The following is a 20,014-nucleotide window of genomic DNA, read 5'->3' on the forward strand; positions in this document are numbered from 1 at the left end:
CTTCTCTAAAGAAGACAGACACATGATCTACAAACACACGAGAAAAAGCTCATCATCCTAATCATCAGAGAAATGCAAATCAAAACTACTTTGAGATATCACCTAACCCCAGTAAGAGTAGCCCACATAGCAAAATCCCAAAACCAGAGATGTTGGTGTGGATGTGGAGAAAAGGGCACACTTCTACACTGCTGGTGGGAATGCACACTAATATGTTCCTCTGGAAGGATGTTTGGAGAATACTTAGAGATCTAAAAATAGACCTGCCATTCGATCCTGTAATTCCTTTACTATGTATATACCCAGAAGACCAAAAATCACAATATAACAAAGACATCTGTACCAGAATGTTTATTGCAGCCCAATTCATAATTGCTAAGTCATGGAAGAAGCCCAAGTGCCCATCAACCCACGAATGGACTAGCAAATTGTGGTACATGTATACCATGGAATATTATTCAGCTTTAAAGAAAGATGGAGACTTTACCTCTTTCATGTTTACATGGATGGAGCTGGAACATACTCTTCTTAGCAAAGTATCTCAGGAATGGAAGAAAAAGTATCCAATGTACTCAGCCCTACTATGAAGCTAATTTATAGCTTTCATATGAAGGCTATAATCCAACTATAGCACAAGAATATGCGGAAAGGGCCAAGTGTGGGGAAGGGAGGGCGGAGAGCAGGTTGGAGGGAGGGTAAACGGTGGGGCTGCACGTACGGTGCATCGTAGAATGGGTACAACTGAAACCTACTAAATGCAGAATACAAATGTCTACATACAATAACTAAGAAAATGCCATGAAGGCTACGTTGAACAGTTTGATAAGAATATTTCAAATTGTATATGAAACCAGCACATTGTACCCCTTGATTGCCCTAATGTACACAGCTATGATTTAACAATAAAAGAAAAAAAGTAAGTGCTTAGGAAGTGCATACCGAAGTATTTAGAGATAAAATGTCATTGTATTTATAGGTTATTTTCAAATAGGTTGCCGTTTTTATGTATATATTTATGTATTCACACATGTAGATAAGTGTATGCATATATGTTTATAGGGGAGAAAACTAAATGTTAATTGTTGACTCCAAGTGGAGAGTATATAGGTGTCCATTGTATTGTTCTTTCAGCCTTTTATGTGTTTGAAACTTTTCAAAGTAAAGATTTGGGGAAACAAGATTAGGTATGGAGAAAAGCTATTAGAATTCATTCACCTTTTGAAAATGTATTTATTATTATATAATTCACATATCATAAAATTCACCCATTTGAAGTAAAAGTCTGACAATTAAGTTCATGAACTTGTCCTCGAAAAAGTGCTACATACCTCTTGTTAAATAACACCTCCAATGTACTCTCCTTGGGAAGCAATGCACTGACACCAGTTCCTAGTTCATCCTTCAAAGCAATTTTGGAACTCTTTCTGGAAAGGCCATCAGAGCTGTGGTCAAATTACCCTTGATGTCCTGAATTTCATCAAAATGCCTTCCTTTTTTAGGAATGAGTATGATGACTCATGCCTGTAATCGTAGCCTTCTGGGAGGCTGAGGCTGGTGGATTGCCTGAGCTCACAGGTTTGAGACCAGCCTAAGCCAGAGCAAGACCCCATCCATCTGTAAAAGTAGCTGGACATTGTGGCAGACACCTGTAATCCCAGCTACTTGGGAGGGCTGAAGCAAGAGAATCACTTTAGCACAAGAGTTTCAGAATGCTGTGAGCTATGACACCACAGTACTCTACTGAGGGCAAGAAAGTGAGACTCTGTCTCAAAAAAAAGGTGTTCCTTTTTGGCTAGGTGCAGTGCCTCACACCTGTAATCCTAGTACTCTGGAAGGCTGAGATGGGCAGATTGCTTGAGCTCAGGAGTTTGAGACCAGCTTGAGCAAGAGCGACACTTTGTCTCTACTAAAATTAGAAAAAACTACTCAGGGATTTTGTGGGCACTTGTAGTCCCAGCTGCTCGGCAGGCTGGGACAAGAAGATTGCTCAAGGCTAAGAGTTTGAGGTTGCTGTGAGCTATGATGGTACAGCACTCTACCCAGGGGGACAGAGTGAAACTTTGTAAAAAAAAAAAAAAAAGTCTTCCTTTTAATAATTCCTTTATCTTCAGATAAAGAAAAACTCATTGGGAGGAGGGGGCAGATCAGGTGAGTAGGGAGAGTGTTTCAGTATTTGTTTTTTTACTGGCTGAAAACTTCCTCACAGACAGTGCCATATGAACTGGTGCATTGTCATGATTCAACCACACCTTTCTTGTGCTGTTGCAGGATACAAGACCTGATGGAGTGAAAGAAACACCCATGTTTAAAAGAGGAAGGGATTTATTTCAGCTGGCAGAGTCCGAAAATGACTGAGCTCCCCAACAGACTATCTCTGTCCTTTCCTTTCTACAGGGTTCCTTGTCCACGGGTACCCTTCTCATTGGTCAGTTTGAATCAAGCTGAAGAAGGCAGGTGCAGGCTTTTACAGGATCGTAGGCTTCTTCAGAAGTGAAAGCAAGCATCAGTTTCAAGGTCCTAGGAAGTGAAGTTTCTGCAGATTCCTAAGAGCAGAGTCACCAGAGAGAGGACTTTGCAGGAGTGTCTTTGGGCTCCTGTGAGAAGCCTTTTGTTCTTTCAGACCTTACTTTTTCTGGGTATCCTCTCTCAGTGCCAGAATTTTCAGTCAAGATTTTTAAAACTGTTTTTCTATTGGTGTTTACTTGATCTACTTTACTCTTGAAAGGGGTTCAGCAGTGCATCCGGAGATGAGACTAGGAGAGGTTCAGGACAAGTTTCATGAAAGAGGACGGAGGCCCACCTGGGCAAAGATGGCAGTTATACCGAGAATATTTGGGGGCTTGTCTTTATACTGAGCATAGGGGGAAGGAGATCCCACGGGTTGCTGGAAGGCTTTGGTGAGCTAGGGTCTTTTCTGGCAGAACTCTTGGGGCAGGGCCGGGTAAGCCTTTTGTTCTGGGAGGGGAAGTTTGGGAAGAGTTTCAGCACCTAATACTTTACACAGTCAGCCAATGGTTTTGATGCACAATTTGATGAATTTTTGCAATGTTTTCATCAGTTCTGTTTGTTACTGTCCACTCTGACCTCTCGTAATCAGTAATGGTTTTTTTCCCCTCAGAAAAACATTTAATCCATTTGTACACTAATACTTTCTTCATGGCATTATCCCCATAAACTTGGACTAACATGTCCCTGGTTTTACTTTCACTCTTGTCAAGTTTAACAAGAAATTAAATGTTTGTTGTTTTAATTCAGGTTTCAACATTTTCATGATAGCACAAAAAAGCACACAATAATAATAATAAATGCCACTCAGTAAGACACCACCACATGTTGTATGCAGTGAGATGTATGAATGCACCAAGGTTATGAAACCTTATGGAGCTGTTTGTGTAGTGCTGCCAATGTAAGCTCACAGTGGCAAGTTCATGAACTTAATTGTCAGGCCTTGAAAGCAATTTGGTTGTTTTCGTGTATGCACAGAGTTGTACAGCCATCACCACAATCTAAATTATAACATTTTTATTATCTCTGAAAGAAAACCCATATTTTTATGCCATTTTTTAAATTGGTTAAGGGAGTTAGGGAAAATAAATATGTAATCATTTTGTCTTACATAATTACCTTTATTGGTGTGCTTTGTTTTTTCCCTTTTTTTTTCTTTTTTTATAGACAAAGTTTCATTATGTCGCCCTTCGTAGAGTGCCGTGGCATCACAGCTCATAGCAACCTCAAACTCTTGGGCTGAAGTGATTCTCTTGCTTCAGCCTCCCAAGTAGCTGGAACTACAGGCACCCGCCACAACACCTGGGTATTTTTTTGGTTGTAGTTGTCATTGTTGTTTAGCTGACCTGGGCTGGGCTCGAACCTGCCACCTCCAGTATATGTGGCTGGTGCCCTAGCCGCTGAGCTACAAGCTACAAGCACAAAACAAAGTGCTTTGTTTTTTTTCATGAGGATTTGAACTATCATTACTTGCTTTCAACCCAAACAGTTACCTATATTATTTCTTTTTTAAAAAATTTCAGACTATTATAGGATGCACAAATGTTTTAGTTATATGGACTGCTTTTGTACTGCTTGAGTCAAAGTTATAAGTGTTTCCATCACCCAGATACTGTACATTGTATCCATTAGGCATGATTTCACTCATTCCTTCCTCCCTCTCCTCTCCACCTACTTGATTTCCATTGACTTTTACTTCCATCTGTGCACCTGAGTGCTAATCAGTTAGTTCCAATTTAATAGTGAGTATATGTGGTGTTTTTTTTTTTTTTCCATTCTTGCAATACTTCACTTAGGAGAATGGTCTGCAGGTCTACCCAGATTGTTGCAAAAAGTATAAATTCATTTTTAATGGCTGAATAGTACTCCATGGCACACTACATACATATATCACATTTTATTAATCCATTTATGACTTAAGGAAAAACTTGGGTTGATTCTATATCTTTATGATTGTGAATTGTGCTGCAATAAACATTGAAGCGCAAGTGTATCAAGATGTTACTGACTTCATAGAACAAGTTGGGAAGGAGTTCTTTCTTCTTGATGTTATGAAATCATTTCTATAAGTATGGGTACCAGTTCTTCTTTGCAGGTCTGATAAAATTCAGCTGTGATGCCCTTTTGTCCAGGGCTTTTTTTAGTTGGAAGAGGTTTTATTGCTGCTTCAATTTTGCTCCTTGTTATTTGTTCAGGAGTTCTATGTGTTCCTGATTGAGTCTTGGCAGTTAGTGTAGTTACAGGAATTTATTCATTTCCTCAATATTTTTGAGTTTATGTGCCTAGAGATTTTTTTTTTTTGTCTTTTGAAACAGTCTCACTCTGGCCGTGGGTGGAGTGCTGTGATGTCATAGATCATGGCAAGCTCAAACTTTTGGGCTCAAGTGATCCTCTTGCTTTACCCTTTCAAATAGCTGGGACTATTGGTGCTCACCACCACACCCCGGTAGTTTTCTATTTTTAGTAGAAACAGGGTCTTGCTTTCTCTTGGGCTGGTCTCAAACTCCTGAGCTCAGGCAATCCATCCACCATGGCCTCCAAGAGTGCTAGGATTGTAGGCATTAGACACTGCACCCAACCTGTGCCTAGAGATAGTTATAGTATTCACAGACAATTCTTTGTATTTCTGTGCTATCAGTTGTAATATCTCCATCTTCATTTCTGGTTGAACTTATTTGGGTCCTTTGTTTTCTGTTTGTGGTTAATCAAACAAGGGGTCTATCAGTTTATCTTTTCAAAGAACCAACTTTTTGTTTCATTAATCTCCAGGGGGTTTTTGTTTTTAATTTCATTTGGTTCTGCTCTGACTTTCGTTATTTCTGTTTGGTGAGTTTTGGGTAAGTTTGCTCTTCTTTTTCTAGTTCCTTGAGACAGTTCTTTAGATTGTTTGTGATCTTTCTGTCTTTTTGATATAGGCATTTAAGGCTATGATTTTTTCTAGGACTGCTTTTGCAGAATCCCATTAATTTTAATAACTTGTGTGCCCATTGTCATTTAGTTCAAGAAATCTTTTCATTTTCATCTTAATTTACTCTTTGATCCCCAAATCATTCAGCAATAGTGTTTTTGTTTTTTTTTTTTTTTGAGACAGAGTCTGACCATGTCACCCTCGGTAGAGTGCTGTAGCATCGCAGCTCACAGCAACCTCCAACTCTTGGGCTTAAGTGATTCTCTTGCCTCAGCCTACCAAGTAGCTGGGACTATAGGCACCCACCATGAATGTCTGGCTATTTTTTTTTTGTTGCAATTGATTAGCTGGCCCAGGCCGGGTTCGAACCCACCACCCTCATTGTATGTGGCTGGTGGTGTAACCACTTTGCTAAGGGTGCTGAGCCATTCATTCAGCAATAGTTTAATTTTTGTGACTTTGCATAGAATTGAGTGTTTCTGTTGGAGTTATTTCTAATCTTATTCCACTGTGATCTGAGATTATGTTTGGATGCATATCTCTGTGTTTATCCTATTTGGAGCATGTTGAGCTTCTTAGATGTTTAGATTGATGCTTTGCATCAAATTTGGGACATTTTGAGCCATTATTTTTTCAAATATTTTTCTGTTTTTTTTTTTCTCTTTCTTGTCTTTCTGGAATTTCCATTATGTCTATGTTGGTATGCTTTATGCTGTCACATATTTCTCTAATTTTATTCATTATCCTTAATTATTTAGTCTGTTCTCCTAATTGTTTAATTTTCATTAATCTATCTCCGAGTTCACTAATTCTTCCGTGAGCTCAGACCTACTATTGAAACCCTCCTGAGGACAGGCATGGTGGCTCACTCCTGTAATCCTAGCACTCCCAGAGGCCGAGCTAGGTGGATTGCCTGAGCTTACAGGTTCGATTCCAGCCTAAGCTAGAGTGAGACCTCGTCTGTAAAAATAGCTGGGCTTTGTGGCAAGCACCTGTAGTCCCCGCTACTTGGGAGGCTGAGGCATGAGAATCACTTGAGCCCAAGAGTTTGAGGTTTCTTTGCGCTATGACACCATGGCACTGTATAGAGGGCAACAAAATGAAACTCTGTCTCAAAAAAAAGAAAAATAAAAAGAAAGAAAGAAAGAAACCCTACAGTGAATTTTTCATTTTTGTTATTACACCTTTCAACTCCAGAATTTCTATTTGGTTCTTTTAAATTTCTATTTCTTTACTAATATTCTCTTTTTTATATATCATTGTTGTCCTACCTTTCTTTAACTCTTTAAACATGGTTTTCTTTAGTTCTTTGGATATATTTATAATAGCTATTTTGGAGTGTTTATAAATATAGGCCCTTTCAAAGAAGTTTCTATTACTGCTTTTTATCCTGGGTCACACTTTACTCTTTCTTTGCATGTCTATTTTTTTTTCCTGAAAACTTGACATTTTAGATAACATAGCAACTCTTATGCTTATTCCCCCACAACCCATATTCCCAAATAGGCCTGTTGTTTGTTTCCTTTTTTTTAGTGACTGTCTGAACTAAGTCAGTGAAGTTTGTTTATCCAACAGTGTGCAGACTTGTGACCCTGTTCAGAATTGTTTTTTCTTGTTTTTATCTTTAAATTGGTTTCATATGGAATACTCTTGGTTCAAGACTATTTCATGGTTAATTATTGAGTGGTCAGATGTTGTGTTTAACCTTCTTGAACCAGGTTTTTCACTCTTGGATTTGGTGTGGCTTCTGGACTATGTGCACTATTTGTGGAATTTTTGAGTTTCACCTGCATTCAGCCAGGGACTAATAATTGGGGTGTTTACAGTCTGTCCTCAGATGATACACCTTTGAGCATACACATAGATAGTCTTCCTGACCACTAGGAAGACTGTAGTTTTAGCTGGGCTCTCTTTGACTATCTTATTCCCTGATCTTCCTATTACATTTCTGGCTAGTCAGCCTTTGTTAAGTCATAGTCAGCTGTTTCCCTCCACTTATTGCTAACTCTCAGCATGAGATTCTGCTCTTAGGATGATCCTTCTTTTTCTTTTGAAAGGTAGCACATATTTGCAGGTGAGATGTTTTTTAATAACCAGTTTCCTGCCTTTAGAATTTTGGTAGTCTTTCATTTCATCCTGTCTCTTCCAGTCCATGTGTGCAGTGTTTCTGCTGACCTAGCATTTTCGAAATCCTTATAAACCTTGTGAGTTTCCTGTGTATGTCAGGAGGAGACAAGGGGGCCTTTCACAGATCTTTCCACAGCCCCATCTATATTCCTGCCTTGCTAGTGCCTACTTTCTTCAGCACTAGCAAAAACTTTCTAGCTACATCCTTGGCCTCCTCTCCAGAGCTCACTTTTCTTACAGTGAATCTCTAATTTTGTCATCTTTTCCAGTGTGGACAGACTGAGAATTTCGCAAATCATTGAGTTCTAGTTCCTTTTTGCCTAACAGTTTTCTTCCTCAATTTCTCTCTTTCTTCTCACATTTTACTACAATCCCCAAGAAGAAACCAGGTTGCATCCTCAATGCTTTACTTGGACATCACCAAAACTACATATCCAAGTTTATTACTTATAAGTTCTCCTTTTATTCAACTTGTTAGACACATCTAGAATTTTTTTTTTTTTATTGTTGGGGATTCATTGAGGGTACAATAAGCCAGGTTACACTGATTGCAATTGTTAGGTAAAGTCCCTCTTGCAATCATGTCTTGCCCCCATAAAGTGTGACACACACCAAGGCCCCACCCACCTCCCTCCTTCCCTCTTTCTGCTTTTCCTTCCCCCCCAGTAACCTTAATTGTCATTAATTGTCCTCATATCAAAATTGAGTACATAGGATTCATGCTTCTCCATTCTTGTGACACATCTAGAATTTTTATTTTGTGATGTAACAAGGGATATCCTTTCCTCTAGTTTCTAAAAATGTGTTTTAGATTTCCTTCTGAGCCCTTGCCAACAGTGCCTTTAGTGTTCATTTTCTTGCCAACATTCTATTTATGATGATATCTGTAATCTCTATATGATACAGGGTTTTTCTACTGTATTCAATGTGAGCCCTCGCTGCTAGAGCCTTTAAAGGGTTTTTCTACTGTATTCATTGTGAGCCCTCGCTACTAGAGCCTTTAAAAATCCGTATTTCTACCAAGTATCTGTTTAAGGTGGTTGAGGCTTTTCTTTAATTTGCCTTTAAGTTCTTTTAACTCTATCCGTCTTGCAGTTCCAAACCACTCCCACATTTTTAGGTATTTGTTGCAACAGCACTTCACTTCCTGGTGAAATCAAAATCTGTATTGGTTTCCTGTGACTACTATAGTATCACTGGGCTAAAGTCAAAGTGTTTAATGGGACTTCATTCCTTGCAGAGGCTGGAAGGAAGTTTTTGCTAGTTGCCTCTTTCAGCTTTTGATGGCTGAGGGCATTCTTGACTTGAGGCTGCATCACTTCAGCTCTTCCTTTGTCTTTACATTGCCTTTTTCTCTGTGTGTGCGTGTAAAATCTCCTCACTGTGTGACCTGATGAAGAGAGTCAAGGTCCGGCTGCTTGTTACTGTCAGTCAAATGTAGAGACGGGGATTAGGTCCAACAAGCTTTATTATCAGAAGGCCAGCAGTTCTGGAAAATAGTGAGAAAAATCTCTCTTTTTTTTTTTTTTTTTTTTGAGACAGAATTTCACTATGTCGCCCAGTGGAGTACCACGTTGTCACAGTTCACAGCAACCTCCAACTCTTGGGCTTACGCAATTCTCTTGTCTCAGCCTCCCAAGTAGCTGGGACTACAGGTGCCCGCCACAATACTTAGCTTTTTTTTGGTTGTAGTTGTCATTTTTGGTTGGCAGGCCCGGGCTAGGTTTGAACCCACCAGCTCCAGTGTATGTGGCTGGCACCCTTGCCACTAAGCTATAGGCACCAAGCCAGAAAATCTCTTCTAGGCTGTTCTGTCCTCGTTACAATTTTAATAGTTTTTATAATGAGATACAAGGAAATAAACCTAAAAATGTAAACTTTATCTAAAAGAATTATCAAATAAAACTAAAGTAGCCTTTACTCTAACAATGTAATAATATTTAAACAAAATAAAAGTAATCTTTACATTAATTAATATAACAACACTTAGGTGGCGCTTATGGCTCAGTGGATAGGACGCCGGCCCTATATACCGAGGATGGCGGGTTCAAACCCGGCCCTGGCCAAACTGCAACAAAAAGATAGCTGGGCGTTGTGCTGGGCACTCCCATAGTCCCAGCTATTCGGGAGTCTGAGGCAAGAGAATCACCTAAGCCCAGGATTTGGAGGTTGCTGTGACTACCATGGGCGATAAAGTGCGACTCTGTCTCTACCAAAAAAAAAAAAGTATGTGTGTGTGTGTGTATATATATATATATATATATATATATATATATATATATATATATATATATATAAAACAACACTTATCTCTAAGTGTTACTACTTCCCCAAAGTCTTTTGAGATAAACATTTGTGGTGAAAACTTAACTAAATAAACATGAAAGGTATGTGGGAAAAGTATGTGGGCTGAGCAAACTAGGTCAGCTATACTGACTGCTTCAGCTTAGTTTCTTAGATCCATTTTATAGATCTAATGTAAACATTTTTCTGGCTTCATTTCCCCACTGAAATTAAATGTAATAATAATAATGTAATAAAATCTATGAAATAGATTTTAATTGGAAATAATTATTATGATTTACCCTATTTGTCTGGTTATAAAACTTAGGGAAGGGATAGGTTCAAAGTTACACTCAGAACAACATGCAGCACGCAAATAGACCAGGGGCACACTGAATACAACAACAAACAAAGATATCTAAAAGTAATATACTTCCTATCTCTATAGCTAAAGCTCTTTTTTTTTTTTAAGACAGAGTCTCGCTTTATAGTCCTTGATAAGAGTGCTGTGGCGTCACAGCTCACAGCAACCTCAAACTCTTGGGCTTAAGCGATTCTCTTGCCTTAGCCTCCCAAGTAGTAGGATTACAAGCACCTGCCAGAACACCCGGCTATTTTTAGGGATGAGGTCTCGCTGTGGCTCAGGCTGGTCTCAAACCTGTGAGCTCAGGCAATCTATCCATCTCAGCCTCCCAAGTGCTGGGATTACAGGCATGAGTCACCATGCCCTGCTACAGCTAAATCTCTTAACCATCATCTCTGCACAGTTCTGTTGTCTGCTGGTCAGGCTCAGATTTGTTGGTTTTCTTCAGGTGTGAGGCTTGATGTGGGAATGATATAATCTAGCCAACTTGATAGCCATAGGGAATAGTCAGGATATCCCAGAGGCCAGTCTGCTGTCCCTTGAGTTGTTCATCAAGTCTTCCCTCTAAGTCTTGAGGAACCTGGTCACGGGCTGAAATGTCTGCAGATTTCACAAAGCAAGGCAAGGAATCTCTTTTTAAGCAATTCAGAGTGTGGCAAAAATGTAGCTCAGGTGGTGTTGGGACGTGCCGTGACAGAGATCAAGGGTCATCTGCTGGAATCCTTGTAAAAGGCAGGAGGGCTGTCTCTCGGGTGGAAGGTCCAAGACCAATTGAGTAAGTTCCTTATTCTGGAATGTAGGACCGGGAAGATACCTCAAAAACTACTCCATGGTAAAGAAGCAAACAGAAGCAACAGTGATTATTATCGAGCAAATGAGGGGACAATGGCTGATTTCTGTCATTACTTTAAGCCTACTCCGTTGTAGAGTTCTGTGGGCCCTTACTCCATTTTTCACCTTGTACCCCTTCATCAATTTGTAAGGGCGGTTTTAACTGCCTCTTGTAAGGACACTTGTGGCGGTGTTTAGGTTCTACCCAAATAATTGGAGATAAGTGCTTCATCTCCAAATCTTTAATTTAATCACATTGATAAAGATCCAGCTTCCAAAGAAGGTAACATTTACAGGTTCTAGAAGGGAGGACATGGATGCCTTTAGGGGTGGGAAGACATTTTCAGCCTACCATGGTAAGTATGAGAGGGACCTTTACTTTCCACTAAATACCTTTCTGCAATTTAAATTTTTTTTGCAAAATGGAACTACTAACACATTTATGATTTCAAACATTAGATTAACACTACCATGATAAAGGGACATGGGCACAGACACATACACATTCCTCAGAATACAAAAGTGATTAAAAAGTAGCCTCAAGGGGCGGCGCCTGTGGCTCAGTGAGTAGGGCGCCGGCCCCATATGCCGAGGGTGGCGGGTTCAAACCCGGCCCTGGCCAAAACTGCAACAACAAAAAAATAGCCGGGCATTGTGGCGGGCGCCTGTAGTCCCAGCTACTCGGGAGGCTGAGGCAAGAGAATCGCGTAAGCCCAGGAGTTGGAGGTTGCTGTGAGCTGTGTGAGGCCACGGCACTCTACCGAGGGCCATAAAGTGAGACTCTGTCTCTACAAAAAAAAAAAAAAAAAAAAAAAGTAGCCTCAAAAGAGATGTGATATATTATAAATCAATTGGTCATATGAAAAACATTTATCTGGGGGCAGCTCCTGTGGCTCAAGGAGTAGGGCACTGGCCCCATATACCAGAGGTGGTAGGTTCAAACCCAGCCCCGGCCAAAAAAAAAAAAAAAAAAGGAAAAAAGAAAAACGTTTATCTTCCAATAATTAAATAAATGTAAATTCACACACACACAAAAGAGATGTCATATACCTGAGACCACCTATTTATTATCTCAAAAGAGAGATGATAACTTATTTAAAAGGATGACATAATATACATTTATGATAGTCATTTTATTATGGGAAGATAGAGAAAGGATACATGTTGTGAATAGCACAAACTTGGAAGGTTATCTAATATTAGAGGTGAGAGAAAAGGATTCAAACTATTTTAGTAGGCTAGGATGCTTTCTTATAAAGGCAGATATGTATATATTTTTAACTTTTAGGTACATACAATATACAGAAATTCAGGTCCTTCCTTTCATTTCAGACACTAATACGGTAATTTAGGATTCTTTTAGTGTAATGTTACTTAAAGACTACTCCCCACATCCTCCCTGGCTATATTCATTCTTTTATTAAACAACAGTTTTAAATATTTACTTTATGCCAGATACTAAGATAGTCGCTGATAAAGACAGTTATGAGATATATCTATAGCAAAAGCTTTGAAGCAACTTAAACATTCATTAATAAAGTTAAATAAATTATATATTCATTTAGGAAACCATCACTCAGCTGCTGAAAAGGATAAGGAAGTGCATTCTACACTGACATGGAATAATCTCTAGACCAGTGGTTCTCAACCTTCCTAATGCCTCCTAATGCCGCGACCCTTTAATATAGTTCCTCATGTTGTGGTGACTCCCAACCATAAAATTATTTTCGTTACTACTTCATAACTGTAATTTTGCTACTGTTAGGAATCGTAATATAAATATCTGATATGCAGGAATATATTTTCAGTGTTACAAAGGGGTCATGACCCACAGGTTGAGAATGGCTTCTCTAGACTATTGTCGATACAGTGGGAGAAAGAAGGCAAAATACAGTATATATAATATATGGCCACTTGTGTAAAACACACACACATACACACACATATGTGTGTATATATGTGATGTGTACATACATACATACTTACTGGATTAGACGAGTGCTTGGAAAAGTTCAGAACAAACTAGTGCTCATTCAGGAAACAGTAGATGACTAGAGGACGGGGTAGAAGAATACTTACTTTGTATTGAATACTTTTCTGAGCATTCTGTATTTTGAACCATATTCATTAATTTCCTTTAAAAATTTTTTAAGTTAATTTTAAAAGAAAAACATGCCATCCTCAAGAAACTTAGAATACAGTAAGGGAAACAGATATATAAGAGCTATAAATAAGTACATGTATAATACAGAGTGTATCTGGCAGTATGATAAAATACATACATGAGAGGAGGGAGAGGTCATTTTTCTCTGGGGCAGCAGGTGTGTGTTGGGGGTGGGGTGGGCAGGGATAGTGCATAGAGTATTGTACTTGAGGAGTAGTAACCAATTAAGGATTGACTAATTTTTTCTTGACAATCTGAAGAGAGGCAACAGCAACACAGGTATAGATGGGAAGATGTTGACTATCTCCTAGAACCTGTTCAAATTACATTTACTACTACAGAATTCAATGCTAATTCTTGGTATATTTGCTAGTTTCATTTCACTAGCAGCTGACCCACAGAAATTTCTGCCCCAACTTCTTCTCTGCCTGCCTACCTTCTCACCTTCTTTCTTCCTTTCCTCTCTCTCCCCTCCCTTCCTTCTTTTCTTCTCTTTTCCTTCCTTTTCTTTTTTTTCAGTCTTTTTAAATAAGAGATTTGAATACCTATAAATTATGATTTAATAACAACTACATTCATTCTTTTTTTATTGACAAAAATGTGACAGACCCAAATTCTGTGTTGTTGAAAAAAATATTTAATCTTAATTAAGATTTGTATACTGGCACACAGTTACAGTAATATACCCTTAATCTGAGTTTCCTTACATGAAAATTGTTTTTTAGGTGGCACAATTACTTCTTTTGAATGGAGCCGATCCATTATTTAGAAGTGACAGTGGAAAGTGTGCTTTGGATGAAGCCAAGGATTCACGTATGAGGCGTCTCCTTGAGAAACACATTCCTAAACATCTAAAATATCTTATATCAGGTAAGATCAAACAGCCCTGTTACAGCTATTCATCATACCAGTAAAAAGTTATAGAAATTTAATTTAAAATTAAAGAAATAAAATTTTTCCCTACAGTTTTTTTTTTTTTAGGACACATTAAAATTTGCTTTAATACTTTTGGGAAAAATGTCATATTTTTAGTGAATGAACAAGAAACATTTTTACAGTAGCAGTTGGCTATTATTTTTATCTACCATGTCATGAATTCATAGGGAAGAAGTTCCAGTAGCTCAGGGAGGCACCTTGCCATTGAATGTGACAAAGTGTTGATTAACTTTTGAATTCATGGAAAATAGGTTCCAGCACCTGTATCACTGTTACATGGGGGCTATTGGTTATTCTGTGTGCTATGCTGTACACCTATTATGCCATGAGCTCATGAGGAATACATATGTTCTTGCACCTAAAAACATGGGTCCACTGGTTCTCCTGTGTGCTATGTTATATGCTTATTATGCCATGAATTCATAGGGAATGGGTTCCAGGAGCTCAGGCTCCTTTCTGTTGGTTCTCACAAAGTGGGCTTCTCTGGGTGGAGCAGGCTGACACTTGAGTTGAACCCACGTACCTTTCTCTTTGTGTTCCTTCTTTTTCTGAACATTTTCTTTTTTTTTTTTTGGCTGGGTTTGAACCCGCCACCTCCGGCATATGGGACCGGTGCCCTACTCCTTGAGCCACAGGCGCCGCCCTTTCTTCTGAACATTTTCTTTCACACATTTCAGGAAGCTATCGTGGCTCTTAGATTGCTTAATATGCTCAATATGAACATTATTCCTCTTGGCAAGGATCTTGCCCTTAACTTGTTTGTTTACAACAATGCCAATAGCATGCTGGGTAACATTGTAGACTCTTCCAGTTTGCCATGGTAACATTTGTGTGGAATGCCTTTTTGAACAGTACCCATTCCCTTGATTTCTACAATATCACCTTTCTTGTAGATTCACATATATTTGGCCAAAGGAACAACTCCATGTTTTCTAAAAGGCGTAGAGAACATGTATTGGGTGCCTCTCCTCTTTCCCTTTGTGTTTGTCATTTTGGTGAATTACTGGAAGATGGCGTCTTCCTCCCTACAAGTTTCGAGAAAATCCATCCACTGTTATCTTTGCTCCATTCTTTTAATAAAAGAAAGATAATACTTTTCTCCAGGTTTTACATTGCCAACACTTAAGAAATCTATGAATTTCTGTTTTTTTCCCCATTGTCATTTTTTTAATAACATGATGTGATATAAATTATATTTTTTTGTATCTTTTTCAGGGAATGTGGCCAGGATTGGTTATATCAGTTGCCTGAGAATCTTTCCTTTTTTTTTTTTTTTTTTTTTGTAGAGACAGAGTCTCACTTTATGGCCCTCGGTATAGTGCCATGGCCTCACACAGCTCACAGCAACCTCCAACTCCTGGGCTTAAGCGATTCTCTTGCCTCAGCCTCCCAAGTAGCTGGGACTACAGGCGCCCACCACAATGCCCAGCTATTTTTTGGTTGCAGTTTGGCCGGGGCCGGTTTGAACCCGCCACCCTCGGTATATGGGGCCGGCGCCTTACCGACTGAGCCACAAACGCCGCCCAAGAATCTTTCCTTACAGCTATACTCTAGCCCAGCGGTTCTCAACCTGTGTAACACTGAAAATACATTCTGCACATCAGATATTTACATTACGATTCCTAACAGTAGCAAAATTACAGTTATGAAGTAATAATGAAAATAATTTTACGGTTGGGGGTCACTACAATATGAGGAACTGTATTAAAGGGGCGGCATTAGGAGGCATTAGGAAGGCATTAGGAACCCATCCATCCATAGCTCTATTAAACTGAAATACAAAATAACTTGATCTATAGTTGTCAATAAAAAATGTTACATACAGATAACTTAATACATGGTGTAGTCTTCATACTCACTTTAATACGTGTGTTAGAATTTTTGGCAACATCACATTACTCTGCCCAGAGCCCTACAATGGCTTTACCTTTAAACTCCTTATAATGGGCCTATAAGTTCTTCTATCGGCTGGTTAACCCCTTCTCCTACCACTTTCTAATTTCCATTAACTCAACTTCAGATATGCTGGCCTCGTTATTGTTTTTCAGATATTCCTCCTGGACCTTCTGAAGTCTAAGTTTGAATGTCACCTCAGTGAGACCTAGACCACCCTATTTAATACTGCAGCTTCCCCTTTCCCTCTCTCACCTATGTTAGTTATCTTTCACTCTATAACAATTACCCTAATATTTTGCAGCTTTTGGCACCAAGAGGCAATTAATTAATGGTTCTTAGAGACAGATGGTAGCCAGATCACATCAGAAGAGAGCTGACGGTAACTTGTTGAGGCCAGGTATATAAAAGTGCATTGAGATAAATTATTAAAACAATCATGTTATATTTCAGACCATCTGAAAAATAGGAAATAAAGTATCCAGTTGGAGGCAACTGTATATTATATATAAAAGTGCATGTGTGTTTGAAGATCTCCTTAATTGCTTGCTTTCTCATTAAATAATCATGGCATACATTGTTTTGCTCTTTTGGGAATGCTTTCTCCAGCATTCTAGCCCTTTTTCAAAACGTAGAATCTCCTGTTCACCAATGCCCACTTCTATACCTACCCAAGGGAAATTCTTTCATAAAAAAAAAATCCCAAACTTTTCTACTTAGGGCTTTGCTCCACTCTTTCTTTGTGAGAGCTTTACTAAGCTCATTGCATTATCATGCTTCATCAGATGGTTTGGATATTTCTTAAGTTTAAACATTCAAATTCTATCATTTACTATCGACTACTTTTCTTTCTTTTTTTTTTTTTTGTAGAGACAGAGTCTCACTATACCGCCCTTGGGTAGAGTGCCGTGGCGTCACACGGCTCACAGCAACCTCTTAACTCCTGGGCTTACGCGATTCTCTTGCCTCAGCCTCCCGAGCAGCTGGGACTACAGGCACCAGCCACAATGCCCAGCTATTTTTGGGTTGCAGTTTGGCCGGGGCTGGGTTTGAACCCACCACCCTCAGCATATGGGGCCGGCGCCCTACTCACTGAGCCACAGGCGCCGCCTACTATCGACTACTTTTCAATATAAATGCAAAATTAGTTTACCTAAAAGATATCTACACACTTATGCAAACAGTATTCATTTTTAAATCTAGATGAAGAGCTTTTAATTATGGAAATGATAAAGAATTCCTCAAAATAATATATTTTCACTTTTTTATCTGAGAGTAAAATATGTTAACATTGGTGTAGGACAAGATTTTATTCATACTAACTTTATAGTCTTACAGACTGTAAAGCCTGTAGAATAAATTAACAGCCCTAATTTTCTTTTTTTCTTTTTTTTTTTTTTTTACTTGAGTAAAGTCAATCAGGTGAGCCTTTATTTCTGGGCACATTCCACAATCATGGTTTTTAATTTTTTTTTTTTACTGTTGGGGATTCATTGAGGGTACAATAAGCCAGTTTACACTGATTGCAATTGTTAGATAAAGTCCCTCTTGCAATCATGTCTTGCCCCCATAAAGTGTGACACACACCAAGGCCCCACCCACCTCCCTCCTTCCCTCTTTCTGTTTCCCCCCCCATAACCATAATTGTCATTAATTGTCCTCATATCAAAATTGAGTACATAGGATTCATGCTTCTCCATTCTTGTGATGCTTTACTAAGAATAATGTCTTCCACTTCCATCCAGGTTAATACGAAGGATGTAAAGTCTCCATTTTTTTTAATGGCTGAATAGTATTCCATGGTATACATATACCACAGCTTGTTAATCCATTCCTGGGTTGGTGGGCATTTAGGCTGTTTCCACATTTTGGCGATTGTAAATTGAGCGGCAATAAACAGTCTAGTACAAGTGTCCTTATGATAAAAGGATTTCTTTCCTTCTGGGTAGATGCCCAATAATGGGATTGCAGGATCAAATGGGAGGTCTAGCTTGAGTGCTTTGAGGTTTCTCCATACTTCCTTCCAGAAAGGTTGTACTAGTTTGCAGTCCCACCAGCAGTGTAAAAGTGTTCCCTTCTCTCCACATCCACGCCAGCATCTGCAGTTTTGAGATTTTGTGATGTGGGCCATTCTCACTGGGGTTAGATGATATCTCAGAGTTGTTTTGATTTGCATTTCTCTAATATATAGAGATGATGAACATTTTTTCATGTGTTTGTTAGCCATTCGTCTGTCGTCTTTAGAGAAAGTTCTATTCATGTCTCTTGCCCATTGATATAAGGGATTGTTGGCTTTTTTCATGTGGATTAATTTGAGTTCTCTATAGATCCTTGTTATCAAGCTTTTGTCTGATTGAAAATATGCAAATATCCTTTCCCATTGTGTAGGTTGTCTGTTTGCTTTGGTTATTGTCTCCTTAGCTGTACAGAAGCTTTTCAGTTCCATGAAGTCCCATTTGTTTATTTTTGTTGTTGTTGCAATTGCCATGGCAGTCTTCTTCATGAAGTCTTTCCCCAGGCCAGTATCTTCCAGTGTTTTTCCTATGCTTTCTTGGAGGATTTTTATTGTTTCATGCCTTAAGTTTAAGTCCTTTATCCATCTTGAATCAATTTTTGTGAGTGGGGAAAGGTGTGGGTCCAGTTTCAGTCTTTTACATGTAGACATCCAGTTCTCCCAACACCATTTATTGAATAGGGAGTCTTTCCCCCAAGGTATGTTCTTGTTTGGTTTATCGAAGATTAGGTGGTTGTAAAATGTTAGTTTCATTTCTTGGTTTTCAATTCAATTCCAAGTGTCTATGTCTCTGTTTTTGTGCCAGTACCATGCTGTCTTGAGCACTATGGCTTTGTAGTACAGACTAAAATCTGGTATGCTGATGCCCCCAGCTTTATTTTTGTTACAGAGAACTGCCTTAGCTATACGGGTTTTTTCCGATTCCATACAAAACGCAGAATCATTTTTTCCAAATCTTGAAAGTACGATGTTGGTATTTTGATAGGAATGGCATTGAATAGGTAGATTGCTTTGGGAAGTGTAGACATTTTAACAATGTTGATTCTTCCCATCCATGAGCATTGTATGTTCTTCCATTTATTAATATCCTCTGCTATTTCCTTTCTGAGGATTTCATACTTTTCTTTATAGAGGTCCTTCACCTCCTTCATTAGGTATATTCCTAGGTATTTCATTTTCTTTGAGACTATGGTGAAGGGAGTTGTGTCCTTAATTAGCTTCTCATCTTGACTGTTATTGGTGTACACAAAGGCTACTGACTTGTGGACATTGATTTTATATCCTGAAACATTACTGTATTTTTTGATGACTTCTAGGAGTCTTGTGGTTGAGTCTTTGGGGTTCTCTAAGTATAAGATCATGTCGTCAGCAAAGAGGGAGAGTTTGACCTCCTCTGCTCCCATTTGGATTCCCTTTATTTCCTTGTCTTGCCTAATTGTATTGGCTAGAACTTCCAGCACTACGTTGAATAGTAAAGGTGACAGAGGACAACCTTGTCTGGTTCCAGTTCTAAGAGGAAAAGCTTTGAGTTTTACTCCATTCAGTAAAATATTGGCTGTGGGTTTGTCATAGATAGTTTCAATCAGGTTTAGAAATGTGCCACCTATGCCTATACTCTTCAGTGTTCTAATTAGTAAAGGATGCTGGATTTTATCAAATGCTTTTTCTGCATCTATTGAGAGGATCATGTGATCTTTATTTTTGCCTCTGTTAATATGGTGGATAACGTTTATAGACTTGCGTATGTTAAACCAGCCTTGCATTCCTGGGATGAAGCCTACTTGATCATGATGAATGACTTTTTTGATGATAAGCTGTAATCTATTGGCTAGGATTTTGTTGAGAATTTTTGCGTCTATGTTCATGAGTGAGATTGGTCTGAAATTCTCCTTTTTGTTTGGGTCTTTTCCTGGTTTTGGTATCAGGGTGATGTTTGCTTCATAGAATGTGTTGGGGAAGATTCCTTCTTCCTCAATTTTTTTGGAATAA

General features: G+C 38.8%; 1 protein-coding gene across 2 annotated transcripts in view; it reads left to right on the forward strand.

Annotated features, from left to right (window-relative positions):
- ANKRD31 (ankyrin repeat domain 31) overlaps positions 1-20,014 on the forward strand; it is a 216,026-nt gene that overhangs the window by 102,747 nt on the left and 93,265 nt on the right. For both annotated transcript variants that reach the window (XM_053596250.1, XM_053596252.1), the window contains exon 12: positions 13,908-14,052. In XM_053596250.1, the coding sequence (XP_053452225.1) occupies positions 13,908-14,052 (145 nt within the window). The remainder of the gene's footprint in view (positions 1-13,907; positions 14,053-20,014) is intronic.

This window comes from Nycticebus coucang, chromosome 1 (genome assembly GCF_027406575.1).
Source record: "Nycticebus coucang isolate mNycCou1 chromosome 1, mNycCou1.pri, whole genome shotgun sequence".
Lineage (NCBI taxonomy): Eukaryota > Metazoa > Chordata > Mammalia > Primates > Lorisidae > Nycticebus > Nycticebus coucang.